Below are 27894 nucleotides of genomic sequence, written 5' to 3'. Positions count from 1 at the left end.
ACCTAGCTTGATCCTCAGCTTCAGATTTAGAACAGGACTGCAAGGAAAATGTCTAGGGAAGGATCTTAAGGAAATTTGGGTCAAGCTGTAGAAGTCAAGATGTTTATGGCACCATAAATTGTACCAGCTACAAATTGGGAAGAACCCTTTTCTATGGTTTGAATGTGGCCTCTCCAAAATTCTAGTGTTGAAACATAGCAGCCAATGTGACAGTAGTAGGAGGTGGGACATGTAAGAGGTTATTAGGCTACAGGCTCCATCTCCTGTGAATAGGATCAAGGCCTTTACAAAACAGGCTTCATGTAGCTCTCTTACTCTTCTGCCTTGTACCACTGAGGACACAGTGACAGGGTACCATCTTGGAAGAGCAACCCTTACCAGATAAATGAACCTGCCAGCACCTTGATCCTGAAATTCATGCCCTCAGAACTGTGAGAAAATAAATTTGTGTTCTTTATAAATTATCCACTCTTAGCTACTTTGTTCTAGCACCACAAATGGACTAAAATACCCTCTATGTCCACTCAAGAGGGAATGGGTATATAAATCATGGTATATCCATACAATGGTATGTTACAAGGTTCCTAAATTTATGCTCAGTAAGGGTTTTAATGACAAGATAGAATACTTATGAAATAATACAGTGTTAAAAGAAAAAATATGGTACAAAATTGTGTATAAGCACAGGCATTATGTAAATTTTTGCATAGGAGGAAGTATAAGAAAATATGAACAGTAACAGGATTATAATAGATGATTTAAAAATTTTTCCTATACTTTTGGTCTTTTCTAAATTTCAATTAATGAATATTTAAAATAGAAATATACAAAGGGCACAGTTCTAATTTGAAACCTTGAGGCTGGGCACATTCCCAGCTGGCCTTTTCTCTGACTTCTCCTGTTTTCTTCTAGTTTTTCCTCTGATATATATCTTCTCTGCCAGTCTTTAAGATCCTTTAGTGGCCAACATTGAGACTCACTCATCTTTGTACAAGAGAAGAGACCAGGTCTGGCTGATGTACTACAAAGTGACTGAGGCTCAGTAAGAGATCAGTACAAGCCTGGTCTCTACAACCTATTAGCAACTTCTCCTACATTACTTCACCTGGTTAAAACAGAGGGAAAAAAAATATATATCATCTGCTAGTGGAGAGGGTTGCCAGCTATTACCATTCTCTCACTACTTAGAGTACTGTGTTGTATGAGACAGGTGTAAGCTTGTAATTTAAAAACACCACAAGAAAGACGAGAACTGTATGAGACCCAGACAAAAATCCCTATTCTGAAAAGTTTTCCTCTGCTTACATACCCTATCCTTGTCCCTAAACTCTTAATTACTAGCTGTGCTCATTTACACTGAGCTGAGTATTGCTCCCTTAACTTTTTCTCATTTTAGTTTCCTTTGCTGGAAAAATAGACTCCTACAATAGAGGCTGCACCTGTCTGTAACAGGTGCTGAAAACATAAAGGAAAATGCATTTGCAGAATGCTTGGATTTCTTGGAGAAAAAGATCCTGGATATAGAAGGTACAGTACTTTTATGTGGTTGAAACAAAACACTTATGTCAAACTAATATCAAGCCAAAAACCCTTTGTAATGCCAATTGCATGGTATGTATTTGATGAATGATAATTGTGTGTATGATAGGGCTATGTTTTTTTTTTCCCCAGAGAGATATTTGTCATTTGAAATTTACCTGCTGCAGAATGTTATTTGAGAGATGTGCACTTTTTTGGAAGAGGGTTTGATTCATTGAGTCTGCTTAGCTGCAAAACGCACCAGAACCAGAAGATTCTAATCTTAAAGAAATGGACAGTGTCTTGAATTTTAAACCAGAAAGGCAAATATGGATTATGAAGGATCAAGATGCTCTCCCTTCTTCAGGGCTCCCAGGTTTGGGTGAGGAGCACATTTGGTTGTGTCAAGAAGCAAACCTGAGAAGAAAAAACCCAACAGGTTTCTAACCAAGAAAATTCTGTCTGTGGGGACAGCAATGACTCTGCATCAATCATTATTTAGACCTTGTGGTGCTTCACAGCTATTTAGAAATAATTTATTGTAGTTAATGCAATAAGCCACTATTTCCTATTATCCTGCAAGTACGTTCACCAGAATCACAGAGTTCAGATTACAAGTGGAGAGAAGGAAAAAAAGAAAATCTGCTCAATTCCAATCTAACAAACTAATTTGGGACTTAGTTCAATTTAGGATAGTTCTGGGATCACCAAGCTCATTATGGCTTGGCATTTTATATTTGCAGAGGAGAGTCTAATAATTTATTAATCTTTCTCTGACCTGAAGCTCCAGATTGAGTTTGTGAATAAAACAAGAGGCCAGAGCTGCTACTAGCCTGAACTCTCTTTTCTTGTATTATATAAATAGGTAAGAAAAACACTGGAATCTCTTCTTAGCAATAAATAAACAGACAAAGCACATGAATAGACAATGGGCCTAAGAGGGGAGGGAAATGTTAGAAGAAGCATGTAGAAATAGGTTCAACTTTGCCAGTAATCAAAGAAATGCAAAGTAAAATAACAAAAGTATATTTTAAACTTATAATTCAGGAAAAGTAAAATTGGCAGTCAGTGTTGGCAAGGTAGTGGTAAAACCAGTATTAATCCTGTTCTGCTGAAGGAAAGGTATAAATCAATATCACCATATTGGAAGGCAAATTGGCAAGCATTAAATAATGTCCCTATCCTTGATCCACAAATCTCATTTTGGAAATTTATAAAGAAATATGCCAGAAAGAGGAAAAGCTCACATGTACAGAATCATCCATGGCAGCACTGTTTACTACAGTGAAAGCTAGAAGCAACAAACACTTCCGAAGGGGGAGTAGACAGTAACAGCTATTAAAACATTAATTATGAAACCTCGATAGTAACATGGGGCATTGCTTAAAACCAGACACAAGAAGGGTATGATGTTATGGCTATGGCTGCAAGGGCCTGGGGGTGCAGCTCAGTGGCACAGAGCTTGCCTAGCATGCTTGAGGCCCTAGTTCCACCCCTAGCACCATACAACAAAACAAAAGCTATGACTGCAACCATGTAAAAATAGGTTTATGCCAAAAAAAGAATGGAAAAATACTGCATAACAAAGGAGAATTGTGAGACAGTGACTTTCAGAAATTCCAAACTTTCTGGAATAATGCTTCACTGTTTTTATAATCACCTATTTTAAAAAGAAATAACTAAGACAAAATAAGTAATAATTACCTTCATCACTGTCAAAACCCAAGACATTTCCCTCTGCCACATCCTTCTGTTTGAGGTAGTCCAGCACAAACTGTTCAATGTCTTCAGCTGTAGTGTTATTCTGAAGAGTTTGGTGCAAATAACTTCCCTCCTCCTTTAAACTTTGATTTTGGGGTTGCCCGATGTAACTTGTTTCTGGGAACCACTGGGCTGTAGGTAAAATGTTATAGTCATCATGTTGGTCACTAATAACTGGCATTAACACTTTATTAAGTAGAATAAGCTCTTTGCCATGGCCTGTGTGGCCTCTACACCATCTAGTCCCTGCCTGCCTCTTCAAAGTCATCTTCTACCATGTCAGTTGACTGATTACTTACTATATTTTAGCTCCTCCAATGCACCAAGAATTTTCCTGCCTCAGAACTTTTACATATGCTGTACTTGCTGTCTGAAGTATTTCCCTCAATTTTTATAACTAGCGAATTCCAAATCACTTTTCATGTCTCAGCACAATTAGAATTTGCCCAGTAAGCCATCCTTTCACGCCTCAATCTAACTTGGGTCACCTGTGCAAAGTCTTACTATGTAGCATTACATTCATTCCTTTCATATCAACTCATTACAATTTGTAACTGTATATACTGCTTGGTATCTTAATCTCCCATTAGACTCTACTCCAATATACCCAGCAGAGCATGGGTGCTCAAAATATATGCTGAATGAAAAAACATGAGATTGGAGAACAGGAAAAGTGACAAATTCTGAGTACAGGATATCTACTCATTAAAAGACAGACTACAGAACTTTAAGAATGGACGGTCTGATGCTGTTTCTAACATAAAATGCTTCAGAAGGCTGGCCATTTTCTCTCCAACGCTTTCCCTTTGGTGATGCTCCAGTACCTGATATGTCATCACAGAATAAGCCCTAAACTCTGCAGACTCAAGTGGTTTTCACATTGTGCCTCGAGGGGCCCTATGGCTCTGCAGAGATGTCCCAGGGTCTCCATAGGGAAGACAAGAAGCAGCAGGCTAAGGGGGTTGGGGTGTCTCAGGGTCTCTATTCTTTAACAGAGCAGTTCTAATTCAACTGTTCTTGTTTTCTAGGGTCCCCTCAAAGCTCCATTTCAAGAAAGTCTCTTAATACTTAAATTGCTACTCTGGTCCAGCACCTTCTTTTTTTTTTTTGGTACCGGGGATTGAACTTGGGTCCTTGCGCTTGCAAGCCAGGCCACCAAACTGCTGAGCTAAATCCCCGGCCCAGCACCTTCTTTTTGCAGATAGCAGAGAAAAAGATTCTGATGACCTTTACCACCTGCTCATCTCCTTTTCTGAGCGTCTGCACAGAGCTAGAGTAACAGCAGATGGGAAATGATGGGGTCAGACAACTGGGAGCAGCTAAGTGCAAATGCTTGAGAGGAGAGCCTTCAATCCAGTATCGGGAGGTTTCTGTATGTAAGGATCAATTATGATGTTTCTTTAATGCACCATTCCCAGGTATAAATCAGATACTTAGTGCACTCTAAGGGATTGGTTCCCAAATAATTAAAGGCTGGACCCAGAATTCACATGGCTAGTATTAGATACTGTATAAAGATTATTTCTAGATTCAAGACTCATGCCAGACATTAAAATGTCTTTGTTCACAAATGGCTTTTGAACATATGAAAAGAAGCTCAACCTCACTCTTAATGTAAATCAAAACTATAATAAGGTGCTAATTTTCTCCTATTGGATTAGCAAAGATCAAAAGCTTGGTAATGTACAGTATGGGTAAAGGCGTGGCAAAATTGGCACTTTTATATTGCTGATGGAGTTTAAATTGGTACAATCTCTTAGGAGAGCAATTTGATACTCTCAATCAAAAATTAAAATGCAATACCCTTTTAAACCAGCATGTCTTTCAGGAATTTATCCTTCTGATATACAGAGATGTGTTCAAAATGATCTGCAAAGATATTCACTTTTTTTGTGTGTGTGTGGTCGTAAAAGATTAGAAACCACCAAAACACCTACAAAGACAGAACTGGTTAAATAAACTATGGTTTAGTCACAGTGGGATATGCAGCCATAAAAATGCAGCAGCATGCTATGTATGTACTACATCCTCAGTCCTATCTATCTATCTATCTCCATCCATCCATCCATTTTTGAGTCTGGATCTAAGTAGCCAAGGCTGGCCTGAAATTTGCAATCCTTTCGCTTTAGCCTCCTGAGTAGCTGAAATTACAGGCATGCACCACCATGCCTGGTTACCTGATGGTTCTTGCTTTCTTAGTTGATGCATGTGAAACACTGTGTGTATAACTTAATTTCCTAAAACATGTACTGAGTTTTAAGACTTCTGTTCTCTGAGAGCACACTTCTACTTTTATTTTATTTATATTTTTGAGAAAAGGTCTTGCTATCTAGTTCAGGCTTGCCTTAAATTCATTATGTAGTCCAGGCTGGCTTTGAACTTGGGGCTATGTTCCTGCAGTCTCCCAAGTGCTGGGATTATAGGCATGCACCACTGTGCCTGGCTCACTTTCATTTTAAAAGAGAGGTCATCAGTTGGATAACTAATCAGTTAGATAACAAACAGAAATGGCAGCATAAAGTGATACTTCCATTCATGAATTACTGTATCAATTCTACTATTTATTCAAAATGCAATGTATGCTGGGTTATTTCAAAACTTGAAGAGCTATTTCCAATCTTGCTTATTTTCCTAGGCTGTTGCAGGGTCTATTTTAACCATCCTCAGTTTCCTTTCCACAAGGCCCTCCTTCCTCAATTAAAAAAGTACTATATAGGATTGCCTTCAGAGATGGGAGACACCAGCAATAAGGCAATTCAATTTTTAAGACTTAAATTGAGATGTCTCCCAAGAGGATGTATTTCACAGGCCTTTCCAAATTTGTTTAAATTTCAAATTGAAATGTGTAGTTTCTCAAAGTGGTAAAGGCGGTTCTGTTTGGCCCACGGAAGCCAGTCCTAGTCTGCAATGCCCAAGTGACCAGCCAATCTGAGGAGGGGCTCCATGAGGGCAGGCCCTAGTGGGTCTTCTCCACAGCTGCCTCCACACTGTCTATCAGTCATAGTACAGACTTGTGAGTGATCGAAAAGTTTAGTCCAAACTCTTTCCCCTGGACTGTATGGTCCTGCACGATTTGACTTCCTTTCCATCTTATACCATTCTCTCCATAATGATGTCTTTTCCATTCTCCAAATAACCCTAGCTCCTTCTTCCCTCAGGGCCATCACACCTGGGGCTCCCTTTGCTTGAAATCCTAAAAACAATGTGACAGCCATGTACATACATGGGACTTTCTTATCCTTCAGGGCTCAGTTTCAGTATGACTTCCTCAGAGAGGCCCTCCTTGACCACTCAATCTAAAGTGGCTGTCCCTATTACTCCTGTGCATCAAGGTGTTTATCCCAGTGCTTATTAGAGTCCGCAGTGAGGTTGTTCAATGATTTGTTTACTTGCTTATCATCTTTCTTACAGTAGGAGGAAAACGCCCTAAGTTTATTCACCTTGTTCGCTGCTGTTCCTTGTTACTTATCACAGTGTATGATATATGGCAGTCACTTTATTAAGTAAGAGAACATTTGTGCTCTGCATAAATGCTTAGGCGTTAATGAAAGAATGTTGGAAAGAGCATCAGCTATAGGGCAGAGAACAGTCCTTGCTCCAGACACCTTTCCTGAGAAACTTTCTTACATGTTTTTAGCTTTTTTACCTCATAAAATGAAGTCAGGAACCTTCCTGCCAGCCTCAGAGGCTATAGCAGTACTGAAATAAATACTGCAGATAGGCTTTTTCGATAAAAGGCACCCAGGTATTGTTTTTTCATTCAAAGATTGTCCAGTTGAGGGGTTCTTTTGCTTATAGAAAATGTTGCCATTCTGAATGTGGCTAGCATTTCTAGTAGGCACTGAAGATCAAATGGAAGATGAGAAAAGCAAATCATGACTCACATAATTGAAGGGTTAAAAAGAACTTTCGGATCTGTTCTGTCCAGTATAATACATGTGGCTACTAAAATTAAACAGAATTGAAAATTCAATTCCCCAGTGGTACTAGCCACATGTAGCTAGCAGCTATTGTATTGAACCAAACAGATACAGAGTACTGCCATCATCACAGAAAGTTCCGTTGGACAGTACTCTTCCAACCATCTGTGGAATGAATAATTCATGCTACTTCTGTTCTCTATTAGCATAGATACTGCTAACTCCAAGTATCAGGAGCAGCAGGTTGGTATATTGGAAAGAATAAAATTGTCATAAATTCTGATTTTATCCCTTATTGTATGACCCTGGCTAAGCAGTTTCTCACTGGGCCTTAGTTTTTCTTTTGTAAAATAAAATCAATGTTGATATTTAACCAACAAGGTTTATATCCCTGGCACAGAGCAAGTGTTCAATAAATGGTAGATTATGGAAAGCATAAAAAAATAAACAATGGAACCATAGCATAACATGGGACTGGAGAGAAAACCTTTCAAATATTCTCCACAGCATAATCACAATGCTAAAGAAAAAAATAAGACTAGGCAAACTAGGATATTAAATACTATCTCCCAAATCAACATTAAAAAGGGCTTTCAATGTACCTAATGCTACCAGCAGGGCATGCAGAACGCTGATAAAGGAAGCAGTTCTCTTGTCATAAAACTGGTCCAGGGTGGCCAAGACATCTTGAACCACATCTGCCACCAAAGGAAGCAGACTAGCATCTGAGTTCCGCAGCATGACTTCCAAAACCTTTGAGGTATGAGGGTGCAGAGATAGATGACGAAGATTTAAGGAGATGCCATTCACCAAATAGTCTGAATTTTGATTGATCAGGTCCTGCAAGGAGTCATAGTTACAAGCAAGATAAATATCTACCATGGTTCTGGTAGCCACCTGACTAATGAGCAGGGTTTGGTCTCCAGCCTTCTCTAGTACAGGATAGAGGGCTGACATCAAGAGCAAACGAAAGTCTTTTCCTAGTGCATATGCAAACTGGCTAATCCCTTCCAACTGGATGCATATTTGCCAGATGTTGCTGTTCATGGAGCAAATAGTGGGACTTGGCTTCGAGAAGGCTGGAAAAGATATAATTTGGCAGATGTGTACACCAGATGTGATGGCCTGGAGGTCTGACTGTTTCATTAGCTCCTCTTCCCCCTCGGTTTCAATAGAGGTAACCAAATACCAGTTTTCTTGGCTCGTGTATACTTCAAGTATAGATGTAACAACCTCTCTCAGTTCCTCCAGGCTTATTTTAGTATGCTTTTCTTGAAGTTCCTCTACTTCCAGCTCAGCAGCCCCTGTAACCAATTCATTAAGGATCATGGCAGCTTGCTTCCGGTAAACCACAGACTCATGGTACAGTTCCATAAAGTGATCCACAAGCAAATAAAGGTTCCCATAATAACCAAGAAGCCGACAAACTTTTCGCAAGAGCAGAAAAACTCTCTCATCTGTGAAGAAGCGGAAATATCTTCTCTGGACTTGGTTTCCTTGCCATGTAGTGGGGATCTTTGGAGAAGCACTCAGGTCATCAGAGTTCCAACTCCGCTCTTCAACAATTTTTACGTCAGCAACATCTAGTTCTAGAACTTGGATGAGTGCTTTGGAAAGTCGCTGGAGATGGGCCACAGAGTTGAGGACAAAGTTTATCTTGGGGCCCAAGAGTTTCAGATAACCAAGTAACAAGGACAGAGTAGAGAATTTGCCCTGATCATCTTGGGAGTTCATTAGGCGGGGAAGAGATGTGGCAAGGGAATGCAGGCTTTCTGACAAGATGTCAGTAAAGGCTCTGTTGCCCACTACTACTTTTTGACCTGCAAAATGCCTCAGAACATTATTGCACTGGGCTTGGACTTCAGGACTCTCGTCATTTATGAGGCTCACTAAAGCCTTCAGGAGGGGACCAGCAGAATCAACCAGTGATTGATTGCACTTCAAAAGAAGGGCCTCCACAAGGTCTACTAGCTCTAGCCTCACCTTCCAGTGTGGGTGAACTGAAACACACTCAATTATCTTTTTAATAAGGATCATCAACTTCTCGCCAGTATTTTTTATCCAATCTCCTTCTCTGTGAATCATCAGCTCTGCAATTCTATGCTCAACTGCAGGCTTTGCTTGCTTTGCTTGGACCTTTGAGATTCTTCTGAGCTGCTCATCAGCCATAACAAAGCCCACTGTCTTGTAAAAGATCTTCAGGGAACATACCACAATGTTGTGGCCTTGTTTAAAGTCTCCTGTGATAACCCTGGTCAATGCAGTTGAGATTCCAGGTAAAAAAGAAGCAAACAAATCCCCCAGCTGCCGTTGCTCAAGCTCATCCAAGGACCTAGAATGGTCCTGACAATCACACTGAAAGAGCAGAACCTGTAAACATTTTAAGGCAGCAATTTTAATTTGCTTTGATTTCTCCTGTTCTGCCAAGCCTAACAATAAAGACACAGCAAATCCTAAACGAGGCAGAATGGAGGGCTCATAAAATGCCAGAATGATGTCACCATAAGCTGAGTGCATCAAGGTGTTAAGTCCCTGGATCACAGCCAATTTCAACTCCTCTGACACAGCAGCAGGTTTCTGGGAGTTGGGTGAATACAAACAGGTAGAAAGCTCTGAAAAGAGTTCCTGAAGAAGCTCTTGCTCTTTCACACATGTTGAAGAGAGGACAAATGTGAGGCATTCCACTACACTCTGGACTAAGCGCTCTCGTTTGGGGCCTGGGGTCTTCAAGGTAAATCGTAAAGGGAAGAGGATGTACTGCTGAAGTTCCTGAAGGGCAGCGTCACTCACAGCTTGTAACTGTGTCTGCAGATGTTCCACATTCTCCACTGTCTGGGTCTTTGTGAGTTGAACACAGACTGGGCGTAGGATGCTAAAAGCCTCTTGAGGAGTATCAAACACTGCCATTGTGCAACAGCCTTCCTCTCACTGAGGAAACATTCTGCAAGCTGAAGGGAGAAATTTTTCAGTAAAGAGGGTCAAGCTCAGAGCAAATACAAAGTGAACTTACATTAATTGATTCAACAGCTATTTATGGGGGCCATGTGCCAGCCACTGCTCAATTTTTTTGGAGAGTAGAGAAACCAAAAAGAGATGGTTCCTATTCTTCAGGACCTCCAGTCTAGGGCTGATGTAAACAAATACCTAAAACATTTCCCCTAGCTGCCAGAACAGTTTTCTGGATATTGAAAGTCAGAAGGTACATATCTAGTCACATTCTGATAAAATTCCTAAACTTTAAAGATGAAAAGAAAAATCATATATACTTTTAGGAAGAAACAACTTACAAAAGAAAAAGAGATCAGCTTTGCACTCATTTCCAACAATGGATGCTAAAAGACAGTGGAATAGCACCTACTGACTGTAAATACAGGATTATGGTCCCCAAACCTTATATCCAGCTAAGATGCTCTCCTTCAAGGTGGAAGAACAACATGCATGTATTCAGAGGAAGCATCACCTATATAATCTACCAGAGGAAGATACCTAAGAAACAAATCTGTCCAAACAAAACAGATCTAAGATGGGAAGATGAATGAAAAGGTCAACAATGATAATTCTTTTTCTTTTAGCCTTGAAAAGTTTTTTTATATAAAATGTTTAAAAGGAAGCCTGATACATCAAATAGACAAAATCAGAGGGTTTCTTGCTAAAGCTGGGGTGAGGGGTCGGGGATTTAGCTCAGTGGATCCGCCACCTGCTTTGCAAGTACAAGGACCTGAGTTCAATCCCCGGAACCAAAAAACTCCACAAAAAACAAAACAAACAAACAAAAAACAAAAGCAAAAAAACAAAATGTCAAGCTAGGGTGAGAGCAATGGCCTGGGGCCTGCATCTATTATTCACCTTAGGAATTTCATAATGTTAACTTGGGAATCCCTGAGTGGTAGATCACAAACTAAGCCCTCAGACTGTACTACAAAAACTGTTAACTGAAATGGGAACACATAGCTTTCCGAAACTGAACTCATCTGCTTTTTCTACTATATAACCTTTGTGACTTACGGTCTTTACCTAAGATAGAAATCTTGGAATTTCTGTCTTTCACTTCTCTTAATCTAACCATTTCCTATATTTCATCAATTCTTCCTCAACACCTTCTAAATCGACTGATAATGATAATCATGTATTCCATGTTGGGTAAACTGCAACAGTTTCCTCTCTGGCCCCTTGTCTTATATGCTTGCCCTTCCAGAATCCACATTTCATACTGACACTAAAGTAATCTTTCTAAAACAAAGTCTGGTCATTATTCCCTACGTCTAAAATTCTTCATCTGCTCTCCAATCCTATGTAAGCCACAAACACCTTTTTACCAAGGCTTATAGGGCTCTTTACCTTTGGCCTATGCCCATCTCTTGCCAACCCTATTGTTCTAGTTTTATTGTTGAACTCTAAACCGCAACCATATAAAATTATAAAACTTGAAACTTTCTAAACAAATGATGCTAATTCACGTTTCCTTTCTCTTACCATGGTACACAACTGTATTACAGTATAGAACATATATTATTAGTATGTATTGTGTGCCTTACCTACCTTAGACTGGAACTCTTTGAGGGTAGTGGCAATCCTACACCCAGAAGCATGAAGAACACCTGGCACCTGATAAGAACTCCAGAACATCTGTACAGATTCTGCTTTCAAGTAGGATTTAGTAGGGTGTAGCAGGTCCACACTCTGATGACTAGAAAAAGCCAAATAATTTACAAAAAACATTACTTAAAGCATCTAATACTTATAAAAGCAACATGGGCTAGCTGGACCAATAGTCTGGGGAGGAAAAGAATATTTGGAGTGAGTCAACAATCAACAGGTGTGCAGCCCTCCCCCTTGGTATATTTGCTGATTCTGGCCAAATGGCTATCACTGGTAAAGAGAAACCACAATGGTTACAAGGGACTGAACAGACAAAAATGTAGTTAATGGGTCTCAAATACAAAACTTCTGGAAGAAGGTTGCTGTTTGGGACAGAGAATTGAGCATATATTTGGTGTTCTGAGAAGCTAAAGCGACAAAACTGGAGATCTGAGGGACTTAAAATGTGGTTGATGTTTCAAGGTGTTTAGTACTAAATTTTGGAGCTGCACGAAATTGTAGGCCCAAGAACTAAGCTGAAAACCTTGGACGTGCAGAACTGACTCTCCAGTCTTTCACTGTCAGGTAAACAAAAAGCCCATTACGCTCTTTGTTTCAATCCTCTAGTGAAAGCACTAGAGGATTACAGTCTAACAAGGATGAACCAGTGTAGGCGTGAGCCTTCCTAGGACTGACAGCAGTGATCCAGAGCAATCCCTGATGAAAATGAAGCACTCAACTTCCCAGTCTGTTAACCTAGCAGAAGCAACATGAAAAGTATAAGTAAAGGTTACCTCTCTGGTGTAATATAATATGGAACCACTAAGATATTTTCATATAATACCTTGCATATAATAAGATTTTGAACATGTTAAGAGTCAAAAAATCACATAAATGATAATCACAAGGAAAAATAGATAATAAAAGAAGATCCAGACAACCACATATTGGAGTTAACAGTCAAGTCTTCTAAAATAAATGAGATCGGGCCAGGGATTTAGCTCAGTGGTTCCACTGCCTGCCTCACAAGCACAAGGCCCGGAGTTTGATCCCTGGAACCAAAAATAAATAAAAACAAATAAAAAAATAAATACATGAATGAGATTAATATTGTAAAAAAGCAGAGGAAAATTACTTTTCATTTAAAGTAACTTCTATCCTAAGATATTATGCATTCTGTCTTTTAACAGGTGATTTGAGGATATTAAAGTCAAACCAGATAATTCCAAGAATTCAAGGTGTTCTGTTAACATGAGTTAAACAACTCATTTAGTTACACTCAAAAGTTATATATATATAGTCATAAGTTGGCACTCAACACTTTTTTTTTTTTTGGTACCGGGGATTGAACTCTTGGTCCTTGCCCTTGCAAGGCAGGCAGTGGCACCACTGAGCTAAATCTTTAAATCCCTGGCCCTTCAGCAACACATTTTGATGTGAAAATTTTGTCCTGGTACTCATTTGTTTGGCACTCTACACACAAGCTAGAACTTGTCAGTATCAACTGCCTTGTTACTTGCTACCCTTTGCAGCCAAAATAATTTTTTTGGTACACATCATTTTTGGTACTCACCACACTTCGTGGAATCAATTAACAACAAGATCTGAGGTACCTTTAAGGCACCAAAAGAAAATAACAATCTTGAATTTTATACCCTACAAGACTATATTTCAAAAATTAAAGTATGGCTGAGACTATAGTTCAGTGGTAGAATACTTGCCTAGCAATGTGTGAGGCCCTGCGTTCCACCCTCAGTACTACAAAAAAGAAGGAAAAGATGTGTTAAGACAAAAAATGAAGGAATTCGTTGCTATCAGGGCTACACTAAAGGAAAAAATAAAATGAGAAAAATGAACCTGGATCCATGGACATACTGGCAAGAATGAAGATGGAACAGGTCAATACAAAAATATTAATTGTATAAAACAATAATTATTATGCCCCTTATAGTATAAGTATATATAAAACTAAAATGCAAGGCAATAAAAATGCACAAGAGGTAGGGAGGGGTAAAGAGTTAAGTGTTCTAAGAGTGTGATGGTATCAAGAAGTGTTAAAATAAATTATTAGACTGTATCATGTCATGCTGTTGAAATCTGTCGGACAATCTCTAAAATAATTATAAAGGAATATTTATCTAGTAAGTTTATAGGGTGGTAAAAATGGAATATTTTTTATCAATCCAAAAGGCAAAAATGAGGAAAAAAGCAAACGTGAGCCAAACAGAAAACAAACAGTAGGATAATAGACAGAAGCCCAAGTAGAACAGTGATTACATTAATTCAGTTCCTCAACAGTAGCACTACTGGACTGGGTAATAATTTGTTGGTGGAGAGCTGTATTGTACATTTTAGGGTAAATCGGAGCATCTTTGGCCTTTAGATCTTGGCTATCCATCTATCCACTATGTGCTCTTAGCGCTCCCTTGGTTGTGACAAGCAAAAATGTGACCAGCCATTGCCAAATATCCTGTGGAGGGTAAAAATCATGCATGAATGAGAACCACTGGTTGAGTCAACATAATCCCAATCAAAGTTCCAACAAGACTTTTGTAAAAATTAATAACATGATGATTCTAAAAATTTTATGGGAATGTAAAGGATGCAGAAGAGCAAAGATAATTCTGAACAAAAGTAGAATGAAAGTGGAAAACTTACAGTATCCGATTTCAAGATTTACTATAAATCTTGATACAATAATTACGTAATTGGAATAAACAAAAACAGATTAATGGAAAAGAATAAAGCTCAGAAATAGCATTACACATAAAGAATCCAGACCTAGATCTACACACCCAACAGAAGTGACAATAAAATGAAGAGGGGGAAAGAATGGTCCTTTTAATTAAGGGTCATATTACCTGTCTGTCCATATTAAAAAGTACACAGTAGTATCCCCTTATTCACAGTGAAATATGCTACGAGACTCCTCAATATCTTCCTGAAACCATGGATTGCACCTATATATATGTGCATATATATATATATATATAAAATGTTTCATATATATAAGTTTAATTATCAAATTAGTAGTAAGAGATTAACAATAAACTAGAAAACTATAACATACTATAATAAAGTGAAATATTACTATTTTTGGAAGATGGCTGATCACAGAAAACAAAATTGTAAGTAACAGGGAAGCAATGTACACATGTATATATACATATATGTGCATGTATCTCCATCTACTTAGATTTCATCTCACAATAGTTTTAAATGTGATATGTGAAACAACAAAGCTTTCCAAAGAAAACAAAGAAGACTATTTTTGTGTGCTTAGAGTAGGCGAAGATGTCTTAAACAGATACATAAAACTATAAACTAAACATTAAGAATAAGAACTGCTCATCAATGTACACTATTAAGAGTAAAACAGAAACCCATAATGTGAGGGAAGATATTTGCTATTTATCTGATAAAACACTCATATCAATTATATAAATAGAATATATAAAAGCATTAAAAAACATTAAAAAATGATAACCCAAGAGAAACATGAAAATGACCTGTACAGGTCACCACAAAGGTTACCCAAATGTCAATCAACAATGAAGGAAAATTCAACACAGTTAGAAAAATACAATTAAAAACCAAAGAAATACCATTATACATTCATCAAAAGAGCTAAATTAAAAAAAAAAAAAAAGCCAGGTGTGGTGGCACATGCCTATAATCTCAACACTTGAAAGGTTGAGGCAGGAGGATTGCCACAAGTTTGAGCCCAGCCTGGGCTACACAATGATTTCAAGGCATAGTGAGACTGTTTCAAAATTAACAACAAACAAACAAACAAATACCCCCCCCAACAAACAAACCAAAAACCAAGGAGAGGAAAATTGGGTGTTGGCCAGGATACAAAGCCACTACAACTCTCACTTAATGCTGCTGGGACTATAAATTGGTACAATTAGTTTGGAAGTCTGACAGGATCTATCACTCTAAAGGTGAACATATGTATGCCCTACAATCTAGCCATTTCATTCTTTGATATGTATCCAACAGAAATGTACATGCTTTTCCAAAAGAATACATATGGAATACACCATCTACAATCATCCTAAGTCAGAAACTATCCAAATGCCCATTTACAGTAAAATGGAAAACAGAATGCTATATAATGTGGATGCAGATTTATCACAGAGATCTAAAGAATGCACTAAGGTTTAGAAATACACAAACCAGATTCTTTGGGAAGACAACATAACACACTGCTACTCTGATATAACTATAAAAGGCAATCATATAGCTTTACGAGATGATCATGAAATCACACTTGTGTGACAATATGTCAATTACAGAAGAAATTGTTTAGAGATTTACAGCCTTAGGAGTCCTAGATTCTATTCCTATAAATAGTGTAACCCTGACTATTTAAAGTGGTGTTCCTGTAAAATTTAATATTTATAAAACTAATAGCGACAGGGGCATTTGAGCTCAGAAAGTGTTTCAAGATGAGGCATGCAGAACAAAACCAGTCTCTGGGCGAGTACAGAAAATGATCAAGAGACAGTAAATGAAGAAAGTAAGTGAATAAACGTAAGTATGAATAAACTGTTCTTCATAGTTAGTGTCTGTCTAAGCCCTCGTTTAGTGGACCCCCACTTTGGTCCTGAGAAGCAGACACTGCAGCGGTAGAAGAGATATGCAATTGGAGAGTCTGAACAAACTCATTCCCTTCACAAGTCTTTCCCTCTACTTTCTACCTCTTTCTGTCTTATCACAGAAATAAGCCATTTAAAAATCCCTGGGCCATGGTGTATAGGTGATGAATACAAAAGTAACACTACAGGATAAGGTGCTATATTTTAAAGACACTTAGAGGACAAGATAATCATTGTAGGGCAGGGGATTTAGCCCAGTGGCGCCACACTTGCCTTGCAAGTGCAAGGCTGAGTTCTATCTCTGGTACAAAAAAGACATACTGTATTATAAAGCAAGAAGTGTAAACTAGGACAGAAGGACAGAATGAATACTGATTGAAAAACACTGGGTAGCTAGGGAGGAAAGATTTGTATTGAGGTGGGAGGACTATATAGCTAGGGCTGTGTGGGAAGGCTGCTCAAGGTAAAAGGCCATCATGAGCACAGGCCAGAGGGGAGAATAGCATAGCGCCTAATACAGGCCAAGAAAAGACAAATATGCCATCCTAGCACATGAGCCAGGCCTCACCCTGGGTGATATTCTGATAGACCCTATGCTCCTGGCCTTTGCACTCACTGTTCTCACACATATCTTCATGGCTTGCTCCCCTCCCTCATACAGGGATTTGCTCAAACAAGTGACTTATGAGTGAGGCCTTCCCTGGTCATCCTTACTAGAAACTCCATCCCACCTTCACTCCTCCCTACCCTGGAGGAGTATTTCCTACCTCCTTTTCTGCCTCTTAAATTTTTCTTAGCACCACCTGTCAAAACAGATTACCTACCTGTTATTTTCTCCCTCTTCACTGGAATATAGGCTCTAGGAGACAGAGATCTTTGACTGGCTTGTTTATTGCTTCCAGCACAGAGCAAGTATTTAATAACTGCTTATTGAATTAATAGCTGTATTCTAAGATCTGGTTCTCTCATTGCTAGAACTTTTGATATCAGCTATGCCTGAACTGGATTCTCGGTAAAAACTGTCACATTTATCTTCTCGTGGGGTGAGTATTCTTACAGGTAGCTCATCCATTAAGGGAAGACCTTATTATATCCACTTTTGAGGGCAATCACAGTTCTAGATTTTGGCTGTACCCTGCCCACTTTTAGGTTTCCAAGACAGAGACAGAGTAAGCATGAGAAGAGGAATTTTAGGACCTGGTTCTAGTCCTGAGTCTTGCAGCACCTGACTGTGTAATTTCCATAAATTTTAGCTTTTTCATCAAAAAATAAATCAGATAAATGAGATGATGTGCAAAACTTTCAAGTTTGAATGATCAGCTTATGGAAAAGAAGACTGGGCACTGACTCCACAGATGGGAATTCACAACTGCCAATACAAATTATTGAGGAGGAGAGAGGTTTTTTGTTGTTATTGTTAAAAACATCCATCACATGACAGTGTTTCATGTACATAAATTCTTCATCTATAAGCTGAGTAGCTCAAGACTCAGAGGTAAAGTGATGCCCACATGGTGAGCAAGTGTTAGACGTGGGATTCATCTCAAGCCTAACTCACCCCAAAGGTTGCATGTACTTTTCTACTATACCAGAGCTTCCTGACCTTGTTGTTTATCAGAATCAAGGAGAACAATTTAAGTACAGATTCCTGGGTTCTAAACCAGAGATAATGATTCAGAATCTATTTTGAGGTGGGACAGGTATGTTTGGAAATCTATGATTTTAAAAGTTCACAAGGTCAGTCTTATGACCAGTCAGGGATAGGAATCCTGCAACATGTATATTCTACGTACATAGAAAAGTCCTTGTTCAATACTCCATCTGACAGTAGCACTCAGAGCATGCTGAAGACTGCTGCCTTTGGTTAAAACAATGAATTTATTTGCCTCTCTCCCCAATCACATGGTGCACTCTTTTAGTGTTTCCACTTTACTTGCTATTTTTCTGTATCTGGTAGTGTCTGCCAAGCATTTCCCACTCACTCACGTTTAATTAAGTAAAACAGGTTGGATAAACATTAAACCTTCAGTATTCTCTGAAGACTTTTTGCTTTTTACTTGTCCTTCTCCTAGAAATGTTTTCTTAGCATATTCTATATTGTGCTAAACTCTTGAAGAAGTAAGGAAGATTAAAAGTTCACCAGCTCTTTGCCACATCTATTGTGAGAATGAAGATCATTCTCAGCAATCAGACTGTTGACATTCCAGAGGGACTCACAGTCATTGTGAAGGGACCCAGTGGAACCCAGTGAAGAGACTTCAGCACATAAGAGTAAATTTCAGTATCCTTAGAAAGAAAAAAAGGCTCTAAAATGACAAATGATAGTGAAACAAAAAGGAACTGGCCACCACACACACTATCTGTAGTCACTTAAAGAACACGATCAAAGGTATTACACTGGGCTTCCATTACAATATGAGGTCTGTGTATGTTCATCCAAAATTTCTTGGGTGAAAAATATACCCACAGGGTTTGGATGAAGACAAGTTTTATCTGTTTAGTATCTCAAGCCTAGAGAGATAAATTAATCCTTGAAGAAAATGATATTGAACTGGTTTCAAATTCAGCAATCCAAAATAAAAAAGAATATCAGAAATTTTTGGATGGTTTCTGTATTTCTGAAAAAGGAACAGTTCAGCAGGCTGATGTATAAGATATAAGCATATCCAGCTACAGAAACAAGATTCTGGGTTGTAGGACCAATTTGTGATATTTTAATGATGCAATAAATTATTTATTTTTTTAAAAAAGTTAACCACACTAGCCTTGCAATGAGGCAGTGGCTACGGGACACTAAGCACAGACACTAGAATGTAAAGCGCCAGAAGTCACAAGGTTCACTCTTTGTTTACAGATGTCCTCTACAGAATACTTGTGAAACTGTGCCTTGTAATACACTAATATTATGTGCTTGTCCTCTTCACTGGACAAGAAGTTTGGTAGGCAGTATAGTCTACAAAAAAGTTCCTAAATTAGAAGAGACTGCAGAAAATATATGTTAGGTATTAATCTTCAGCTCCCTTTCTTCTCTTTATGCCCTAGCACTGGAAATTATGGTAACTATTCCAGGTGACTGATATATGTATATATTTGTGCTTCTTCCATTTATGTATAGTTCATATTTATGTTAATAAAATTACGGTTATTTATAAATACATACATACACAGACAAAAATAGAGAACTTTTACTTCTGGGGAGATGGAATAGAAACAGATTTCCTATTCTTCCATTAAGTGTAACTCAAAACCCTACACAAACAGGTGGAGACAAGAAAGAAGAAAGGTTTCTCATGAGGAATGACATGGCACTGAATTCCCTGGGTTTTCCTTCTGCCTCATAGATCCCATTCTTGGAGCTAAAGAAGTTGGCAACATGGAAGCAACAAAGAATGCAGACACAAAAAGCCCCAGCAAAATCTCGTTCTCTAGGAAATGGCAGCCTGGCAAGACAATAAACCTAGGACAATACTGTTTTATTCTATCCAAACACCAGAGAAAAACTGAGGCCCCACTCACATTAGCAAAGGCTGATTGGGGAGCTTAGACTTTCCCTCTTCTGAGGTAGTAATGAGGAATCTCCAACACTCCTACAGGGTTTATGTCTGAGGCTAAGGGGAAGGATGGAATTCCATCCCCACAAGCCCTGCTAATTCCTCCCCCTTGCACTTTCGCCCCACCTCCCACACACACCTGTTCCTACAATATACCGTCAGTGGGGACCACATGAGGAGCCTGATCTGCCACTCTCATTTGTCACTGTGAAGGACTCTTTTTCTCTCTTCCTGGATTGGTGTCATAAGAGGCCTTCATCATTTCCCAATCATAAGGAGATTGCTGTACTGCAGTGTAAGTGGAGACCAAGTGGGAAGCTGGAACACCCATCTCTAACCCATAGTAATGGGGAGCCCTCCTTTCTGGGTGTTGATGGAGACTGAGTGAGGAACATGGGCTTCAACCTTCACTGGGCAATAATGAAACAGGCCCCCTTTCTCTTATACTAGGAGTGATGGTAGAAAAAGCCAGCCAAAATGGAAGACTTAAATATGATCCAGAGTCTCAGAATACAATACAGAAATGTCCAGGTTTCAGTAAAACATCACATCATACTAAGAACGAGGAAGCATTCAAGGTGAATGAAAAAGACAATTTCAAGAAATGTCAACAATGAGATGACAAAGATGTTAGAATTATTGGATAAAAATATTAAAGTAGATATGATTAAACATATTTCATGCACAATTATGAGAATGCTTCAAACAAATGAAAGAATAGAAAACCTCACACACAAAAAATAAAAAGTTTAAGGAATTTGGAACCAATAAATTCAATAACAAAAAGCTCAATGGATGCGTTCTATAGCAGAATGAAGGGGAAGAGGAAAACATTTGTGAGCTGGAAGATAGAACAATAGAAATTACTCAATCTGAACATAAGAGTGAAAACAGGCTGGGTGGAATAACAACAAAAACTAACCAGAGCCTCAGGACCATGAGACTCCCACAAAAGATCTAAGAGTGTCAGAAGAAGAGAAAGAAGGTAAGGCTGAACAAATACTCAAGGAAATAATGGTTAAAAACCTGGCAAATTTGACAAGAGAAATCTCTATACTCAAAAAGTTGAGTGAATCTGAAATAATATAAACTCAAAGAAATTACAACAAGAGAAATCATTAAATTACTGGAAACTAATGACAAAATGTCTTGAAAGCAGCCAGAGAAAAATGATACTTTGCCTATGGGGGGGAAAACCAATTTATATGACAGTAGATTTTATATCAGAAACCATGTAGGCCACAAGGAAGTTGCATAATAATTATCAAGTGGTGAAAAGAAATGAACTGTCAACACAGAATCCTATACCCAGCAAAAGTGTTCATCAGGAACTAAAGGGAAACCAAGACATTTTCAGGTAAGAAAAAAGAAGAGGATTTGTTACTAGCAGACTTAACTGTAAAAGCATGGCTAAAGAAATTTCTCTGAAGAGAAAGGAAACGATTAGAGAGAAAGACACACACACACACACACACACACACACACACACACACACTTTGGAACATCAAGGAGGAAGGAGAAGGTAAGCAAAAATATTGTTAAATAAACAGGTTTTCCTTATCCTCTTGAGGTGTAACTATTGCATTTGACAGTTGAAGCAAAAGCTGTAACACTGATGTGGTTCTAAATATACATTAATGAGATTTTAAAGACAATTACAAATGGGGGAAGGTAAAGAGATACTATACTCCATGAGAAAGATAAGTTCTGTACATATAAGGTAATACCTGTAGTGATGGTGAACCTTTTAGGGCATGCATGCCATAGGTTTGCCACCAATGACCTAGAGGAAGCACAAAAAGTTACAAGGAGAAATGCTAAAAAAAACCATAAATAAAACAAATGGAATTCTAAATGATATTCAAGTACCCCACAGAAAGGCTGTGAAGAAAAAAAAAAGCATAAAAAACCAAAATGGCAGACATAAACTTTACTATATCAATAATTATATTCAATGTAAAAGGTCTAAAGCACCAATTAAAAAAGAGGTTGTAAGAGTGGATTTAAAAACACGATTTAACTATAGACTTTCCACAAAAAACTCACTTGACTTAATATAAGTAGGCTGAAGGTAAAAGGATGGAAAAAGATATTTTAACGTCAACATTAATCAGCAAAAAATAATAGCTGTATCAATATCAGATATGGATTACTGAGCAAAGAAAGATACCAAAGATAGAGGGTCATTTCATAATAATTAAAAGATAAATCTAATAAGAAGACACAGCAATCCTAAAAGTATATGCATAAAACAGCTGAAAAAATATGAGACAAAAGTGGAAAAAATTGAAAGAAGTCGACAAATCCACTAGTATGATTTTAACATTCTCTCAATAACTGATAAAATAACTAGAAAAAAATAAGCAAGGATATTAAAGAACACCACCATCAATCATCAAGATCTATGGCATTTATAAAACAGAAGAATATACATTCTTTTTTAAGTACCCACAGAACATATATTAAGATTGAACATATTCTGGACCATACAACAAACTTCAACAAATTTAAAAGAATTAAAATCATACAGAGTATGTCCTATAACCACAATGGAATTTAGCTTGAAATCACTAACAGAGAGATAACAGAAGAATCCTCAAATATCTGGTAACTAAACAATACATTTCTAACTAATCCACTGAACAAATAAGAGGCCTTAAAGGAATCAAACACCCACAGAAATGAAGGAAAGTGAAAATATTGTATAACATTTTATCAAAATCCATGGTGTGGTGGATTAACTAATGGCCAACTTGAGTGGGGATGACCACCTGAACTGAGTTAGTGTGGCTCTGGGCACATAAGACCCACCTGAGGATTGTTGCCAATGACATAAAAGAAGAACTAGAGGGCAAGACTGTGTGCCGTTGATTTTCCGGATATGAACAGCCAGGGCCGTTCCGAGCTTGTGTCCTCACTGTGGCTGGGGATGGTTGCTGTTCTCTTCTGGGGAGCTATAGACTTTGCCTTGAGCATCATCATTTCTGGCTCCAGGGCAGATCCCTCAGCCTTGTGGCACAGCTCCTTCACTCTTTATAGATTCTACCACTGGCTTATAGGCCTTTCCAGTGAAGATCCTTGATATGCACTTGCATGAGCCACTGCCATGGGCTCCAGGCCCTTGGCTGGACTCATGTGGGACATTGCTATGGAATCTAGAACCTTAGCTGGATTCTTCGGGTCTCTAGTGTGTGGACTAATCTCTCACACTCTTTTGTATTTGACTTGGGTGAATATTATAAAAATAATCCTATAAGTTATGTATTCTGTATTAAATCTATTCCCTTAACTACTGACTACAACACATGGCTATAGCACAGCTAAGCTGAGAAGTAAATTTATAGTACTAAGTCATCTATTAGAAAAAAGGAGAAGGTCTCAAATAAAAAAATGTCAAGTTCTATCTTCCACACTCCTAGAAAAAACAAAATAAACCTAAAGCAAGCAGAACAGAAATAATACAGATCAGATAAAAAAGTAATGAAATCAGAAAATAAAATCAGTGAAACAAAAATTTGGTTTTTTAAAAAACATCAATAAAATAGACAAACTTCCAGCAAGACTGATGGAGAGATGAGTGAGAAAGAGCAGGAGAAAAGAATATCATAAGTTACCACTACCAGTAATAAAATGGTGTAGCACTACAGACCGTGCAGATATCAAAATCACAATGTAGAGTTGGGCATGGTGGTGTAACCCTGTAATCCTAGCCCAGAACTCTGGGTGGCTGAGACAGGAGGACAGTGAATTTCAGCCCAGCTAGGCTAATACAGCAACCTATCAAGACCCTGTCTCAAAATAAAAACTAAAAAAAAGGGCTGGGGACATAGCTCAGTGTGAAGGTTCTGGGTTCATTCTTGAGTAGCTTCCCTTCCCCCAAGGATAGTATGGACTCAGCATGCTAATGCATGTCTGTAATACTAGCTACTTGGGAAGCTGAGGCAGGGAAGATTGAAAGTTCAAGGCCAGTCTGGGCAACTTAGCAAGATGCTGTCTCAAAACAAACAAACAAACAAACAAACAAAAGGTCTGAACATATAGCTCAGTAGTAGAGCATGCACAAGGCCTAGGATTCGATCAAAAACACTGGAGGAAAAACAAAAGAGAAATTCTCACAAAAAAGAATACCATATAGATTTAGTCTGTTTTTCATTACTATAATGAAATACCGCTAGCAGACTACAAAGACGTTTATTTTGCCTGTTGCTCTGGAGGTACAAGGTCTAGAGGCTATACCAACTTTTCTGCTAGCAGAGTTCCCCAGATGGCATTAGGGCACTGCATGGCAACAAACAGGGAATGCATACGTGTGTGTCTGTCTGGTTGCTCTCATGCTCGCTCTCTCATTGTATAAAACCATTTCATTCATGACAGCTCTAATGACTTTTACTTCTAGATCATTCCTAAAGGCCTCATTCTATATGTCACAGTTGGATTAAGTGCCTACCCTCTTAATACTTCACAATGGGTACTGAATTTCAACACATGAAGTCTTGGGGGACATTTAAACCATATCCAGATCATAACATACAAAATTCTTAAAACACAAACTATCGTATCTTATTCAACATGAAAGATTATTTGAATAGCCTTATAACTCCTAAGGAAAATGAGCCTGTCATTTAAAACTCAAATGAGTGGGGACAAAAGAGAAAAGGAATTTCTAGACCCACATGGTTTCGCTGGCAAATTATACCAAACATTTAAAAAATAATTAACATCAATTCTGCACAATTTGCTGTAGAAAAAGGAGAAACACTTTCCAATCCATTTTTATGAAACTAGAACTACCTTGGTACCAAAAGCAAAGACAATACAAAAACTAGACAAAATACAGATGAATTTTTCTCATGAAGATACATGCAAAAATCCTAAACAAAATATCTGGAAACATAACTCAGCAGTGAGCAAAAAGAATTATATACCATAACCAGGTGAGGTTATTCCAGGGATGCAAGGCTGGCTCAACATTTGAAAATCAACTAGTGTAATTAGTATTAAAAAGCTTAAGAATAAAAGGCACATAGCTGGGCATGATGGCACATGCCTGTAATCCCAGCACTCAGGAGGCTGAGGCAAGAGGATCACTGTGAGTTCGAGACCAGCCTGGGCTACATAGTGAGTTCCAGGTCAGTCTTGACTACATAGTGAGACCCTGTCTCAAAATAAATAAATGAATGCATGAATGAATAAATAAATAAATGGCACATAATCGTAACACCTCCATCTCTTAGACCTCTAGATGGTGACATATCCTAGACTCAGTCTACCTGTAATTATTTCTCCTTATGACCCCCCTCTAGATTTCTCACTTGAACTCAACTGACAAACCCAATTGCTTATTAAACATCTATCTATACAGCTGGCCCTCTGTTATTTGTGGGTCTCACACCCACAAAGTCAAACAACCACAGATCAAAATACTTGGGAGAAAATCCCTGCAACTCTACTGAACATAGACAGCTTTTTACTTGTCACCGTTCCTAAACAATACATATAACAACTATTTACATTGAACTAGGGGTTTTAAATACCTACAGATGATTTAAAGGGTATAAGAGGATGTGTGTAGGATACATGCAAATCCTATGTCACTTTATATAGGAGACTTGTGTATCAGTGGGAGTTTGATATCTGTGGGGTATGTGTGTGTGTGCCCGTGTGTTCTAGAACCAATGCTACTCAGTGATGACTGTACTTGGACAGGCAATTCCAACTGGACATACCCAAATCCAAACTCCAAAGTTGCTCTTTCTGTAATTCAACAAATCGCAACTCTATTCTTAAAATTGCTTAGGCTAATACCCCTGGGATCTTCTAAACTCTTGTCTTTCTTTCATACCCAACCTATCAGCAAATCTTGTTCTTTCTCTAAAATTTCCACAGAATCTGTCCTCTTTTCACCACCTCCTCTGATATAGCCTTGGTCTGAGTCATTCTTTTACCTGGGTTATTATAACAGGGATAAATTGGTCCTCCTGTCACCCCGGTACTATGACTATTTTCTACTTAACAGCCACAATTCTCTTTTGTTCCAAACTGTCCAATGAACCTACATTTCATTTAGAGTAACATCCAAGTCCGTATTATTGCCTCCAAGTGATGTGGTCCCCCTATACTCTCTGAGATCATTTCAAGTCACTCCAATCTTACTATTCTCTTTTCTGTTCCTCTATTTTACTAACAAGGGTCCTCTAGTTCCCCAACAAGGGTCTAAACTTGTTTCCCCTCTGCCTAGGATAGCTTATGATTTGTTCTGATTTCTTTTAGTTTTGATCAAATGTCACCTTATCAATAAGGCTTTCTCTGACTAGCAAAAATGTCAGATTCCTATCTGCCCACAAATAATGCATTTTTATTCAAGGCACTTTCAGATTCATTTTATTCTTGCATGTTTGTTTTCTACCCATCCCCCTATAAGCTTCCAAGGACACTGATATTTTGTCTGTTTTCCTAGAATGGTGCATCAGATATAAGTGCTCAAAAATTATTTGCTGGGCTGGGGATTTAGCTCAGTGGTGCTGATACCTGTCTTGCAAGCACTAGGTCCCAAGTTTGATCCCTGGTATCAAACAAACAAAAACAAAAAAACCAAAAATTATTTGCTGAATGAATGAATAAACCACTGGCTCAGGAGTAACTACGGATGTTATTCATCCATATTTCATGTTTTTTCATCTTTAAATAGTGATAATAACACCCATTCCATAGGATTGTGGTAAGAATTAAATATAAGTGTAGCTGGGTACACACATGTAATCCCAGCACTCAGGAGGCTGAGATGGGAGGATTGCCCAGTGTGAGGCCAGCCTGGGCTACATACTGGTTCAAAGCCAGTGTGAATTACATAACAAGACCTTATCTCAAACAAAACAAAACAAAATGTATGTAATGTGCTGAGTATGCATGACTTGGCATAAAAGTGCTAAGTATATGATAATGTTACTTAATACTGAAAGATGGTCTAGGAGTGTACTCAAAAACCCTAGTTTACGATCATAATTAGATACTGACTGGGATTTTAGGCTACCAGCCTCTTTTAATTTACTCAATGAACCAAGAATCAAGTGCTGGAGCAGAAGAGATGGCTTGGATGAGATCTTTTCCTCAAGTCTCATTTATGTGATCTTGGGTAGGTGACTTAACCTTTCTGAGCCTCAGTTTCTTCATTTTTTTAAATGCAAAGAATATAACAGCTACTTCATAACCTTTGTTATGAGGATTAAATGTGGTATTATGTGGGCCGGTGGTTCTGCTCCCTGCCTTGCAAGCGCAGGGGCCAGAGTTCGATCCCCGGTACCGGAAAATAAATAAATAAATAAATAAAAATAGTAAAGTGCCTAGCACATAACACTCTACGTTAGCTATAGTTATGATGATTCTAGTCTTCTCTTTTTCTTTTTCTTTTTTTTTTTGATGATTCTAGTCTTGATGAAGGGTAAAGAATGACAATGCAGTTAAAGCAAAACAGGCATCAAGAACGCCTCCAAAACTGGGGAAGACCCACAACTAGAATATTCAACAGTGATCAGGAAATTTTAGAATTCTGTAATGTCTATGAAAAACTAACTCTCTATCACTACACCCATAGCAGTTAGAAAGAAAATTTCTCTGATGATTTGACAACTGAAATTTAAAACTCTTAGAGGATAAGGATTTAGTCTCAAAGAGTGCTTCCTAAGAGAAGACAATGGCCGCACAGAGAGGGCAAAAGCAGATGTAATTCCCTGAATGAAGCAACCAACTAAGAGCCAAAGAGCACAAAGGTGTGTTTCATAAAGACTGTACAGTAACAAATTAAACATCCTAACAGGATATTAGAGGGTGGTCGCGGAGAGTGAGCAGAAACTCAACAGGAGAGAAAGAATCGTGTTTGTAGAGAGAGCGAGAGCCAAGGCGTAGAGGTGTGAAAAGGGCACGTGGGCGCCTTGGAAGAAGCAGAAAGGAGCGGGGGGGGGGGGG

The 27894-nt window shown here is 38.4% G+C and overlaps 1 protein-coding gene and 1 pseudogene across 4 annotated transcripts in view; one reads left to right on the top strand and one right to left on the bottom strand.

Moving 5' to 3' along the window:
• Positions 1-27894, bottom strand: part of Tti1 (TELO2 interacting protein 1) — a 76567-nt gene that overhangs the window by 48327 nt on the left and 346 nt on the right. For 3 of the 4 annotated variants that reach the window (XR_004518458.1, XM_010640048.1, XM_019209943.2), the window contains exons 2-4: positions 11739-11886; positions 7802-10147; positions 3223-3411 (exon numbers count right to left, since the gene is read on the bottom strand). Coding sequence is in view for 3 of the 4 variants with exons in the window: in XM_010640048.1 (XP_010638350.1) it covers positions 3223-3411; positions 7802-10106 (2494 nt within the window). In the remaining variant the exon portion in view is untranslated. The remainder of the gene's footprint in view (positions 1-3222; positions 3412-7801; positions 10148-11738; positions 11887-27894) is intronic. The other variant, XM_010640050.2, reaches the window with a different exon arrangement.
• LOC117287234 lies at positions 18549-19034 on the top strand (annotated as a pseudogene).

Source organism: Fukomys damarensis, unplaced genomic scaffold, assembly GCF_012274545.1.
Source record: "Fukomys damarensis isolate Sample0158 unplaced genomic scaffold, DMR_v1.0_HiC HiC_scaffold_22, whole genome shotgun sequence".
Taxonomy (NCBI): domain Eukaryota; kingdom Metazoa; phylum Chordata; class Mammalia; order Rodentia; family Bathyergidae; genus Fukomys; species Fukomys damarensis.
Note: the sequence above shows the minus strand (reverse complement) of the source record. Positions and strands in the feature narration are given on the sequence as shown.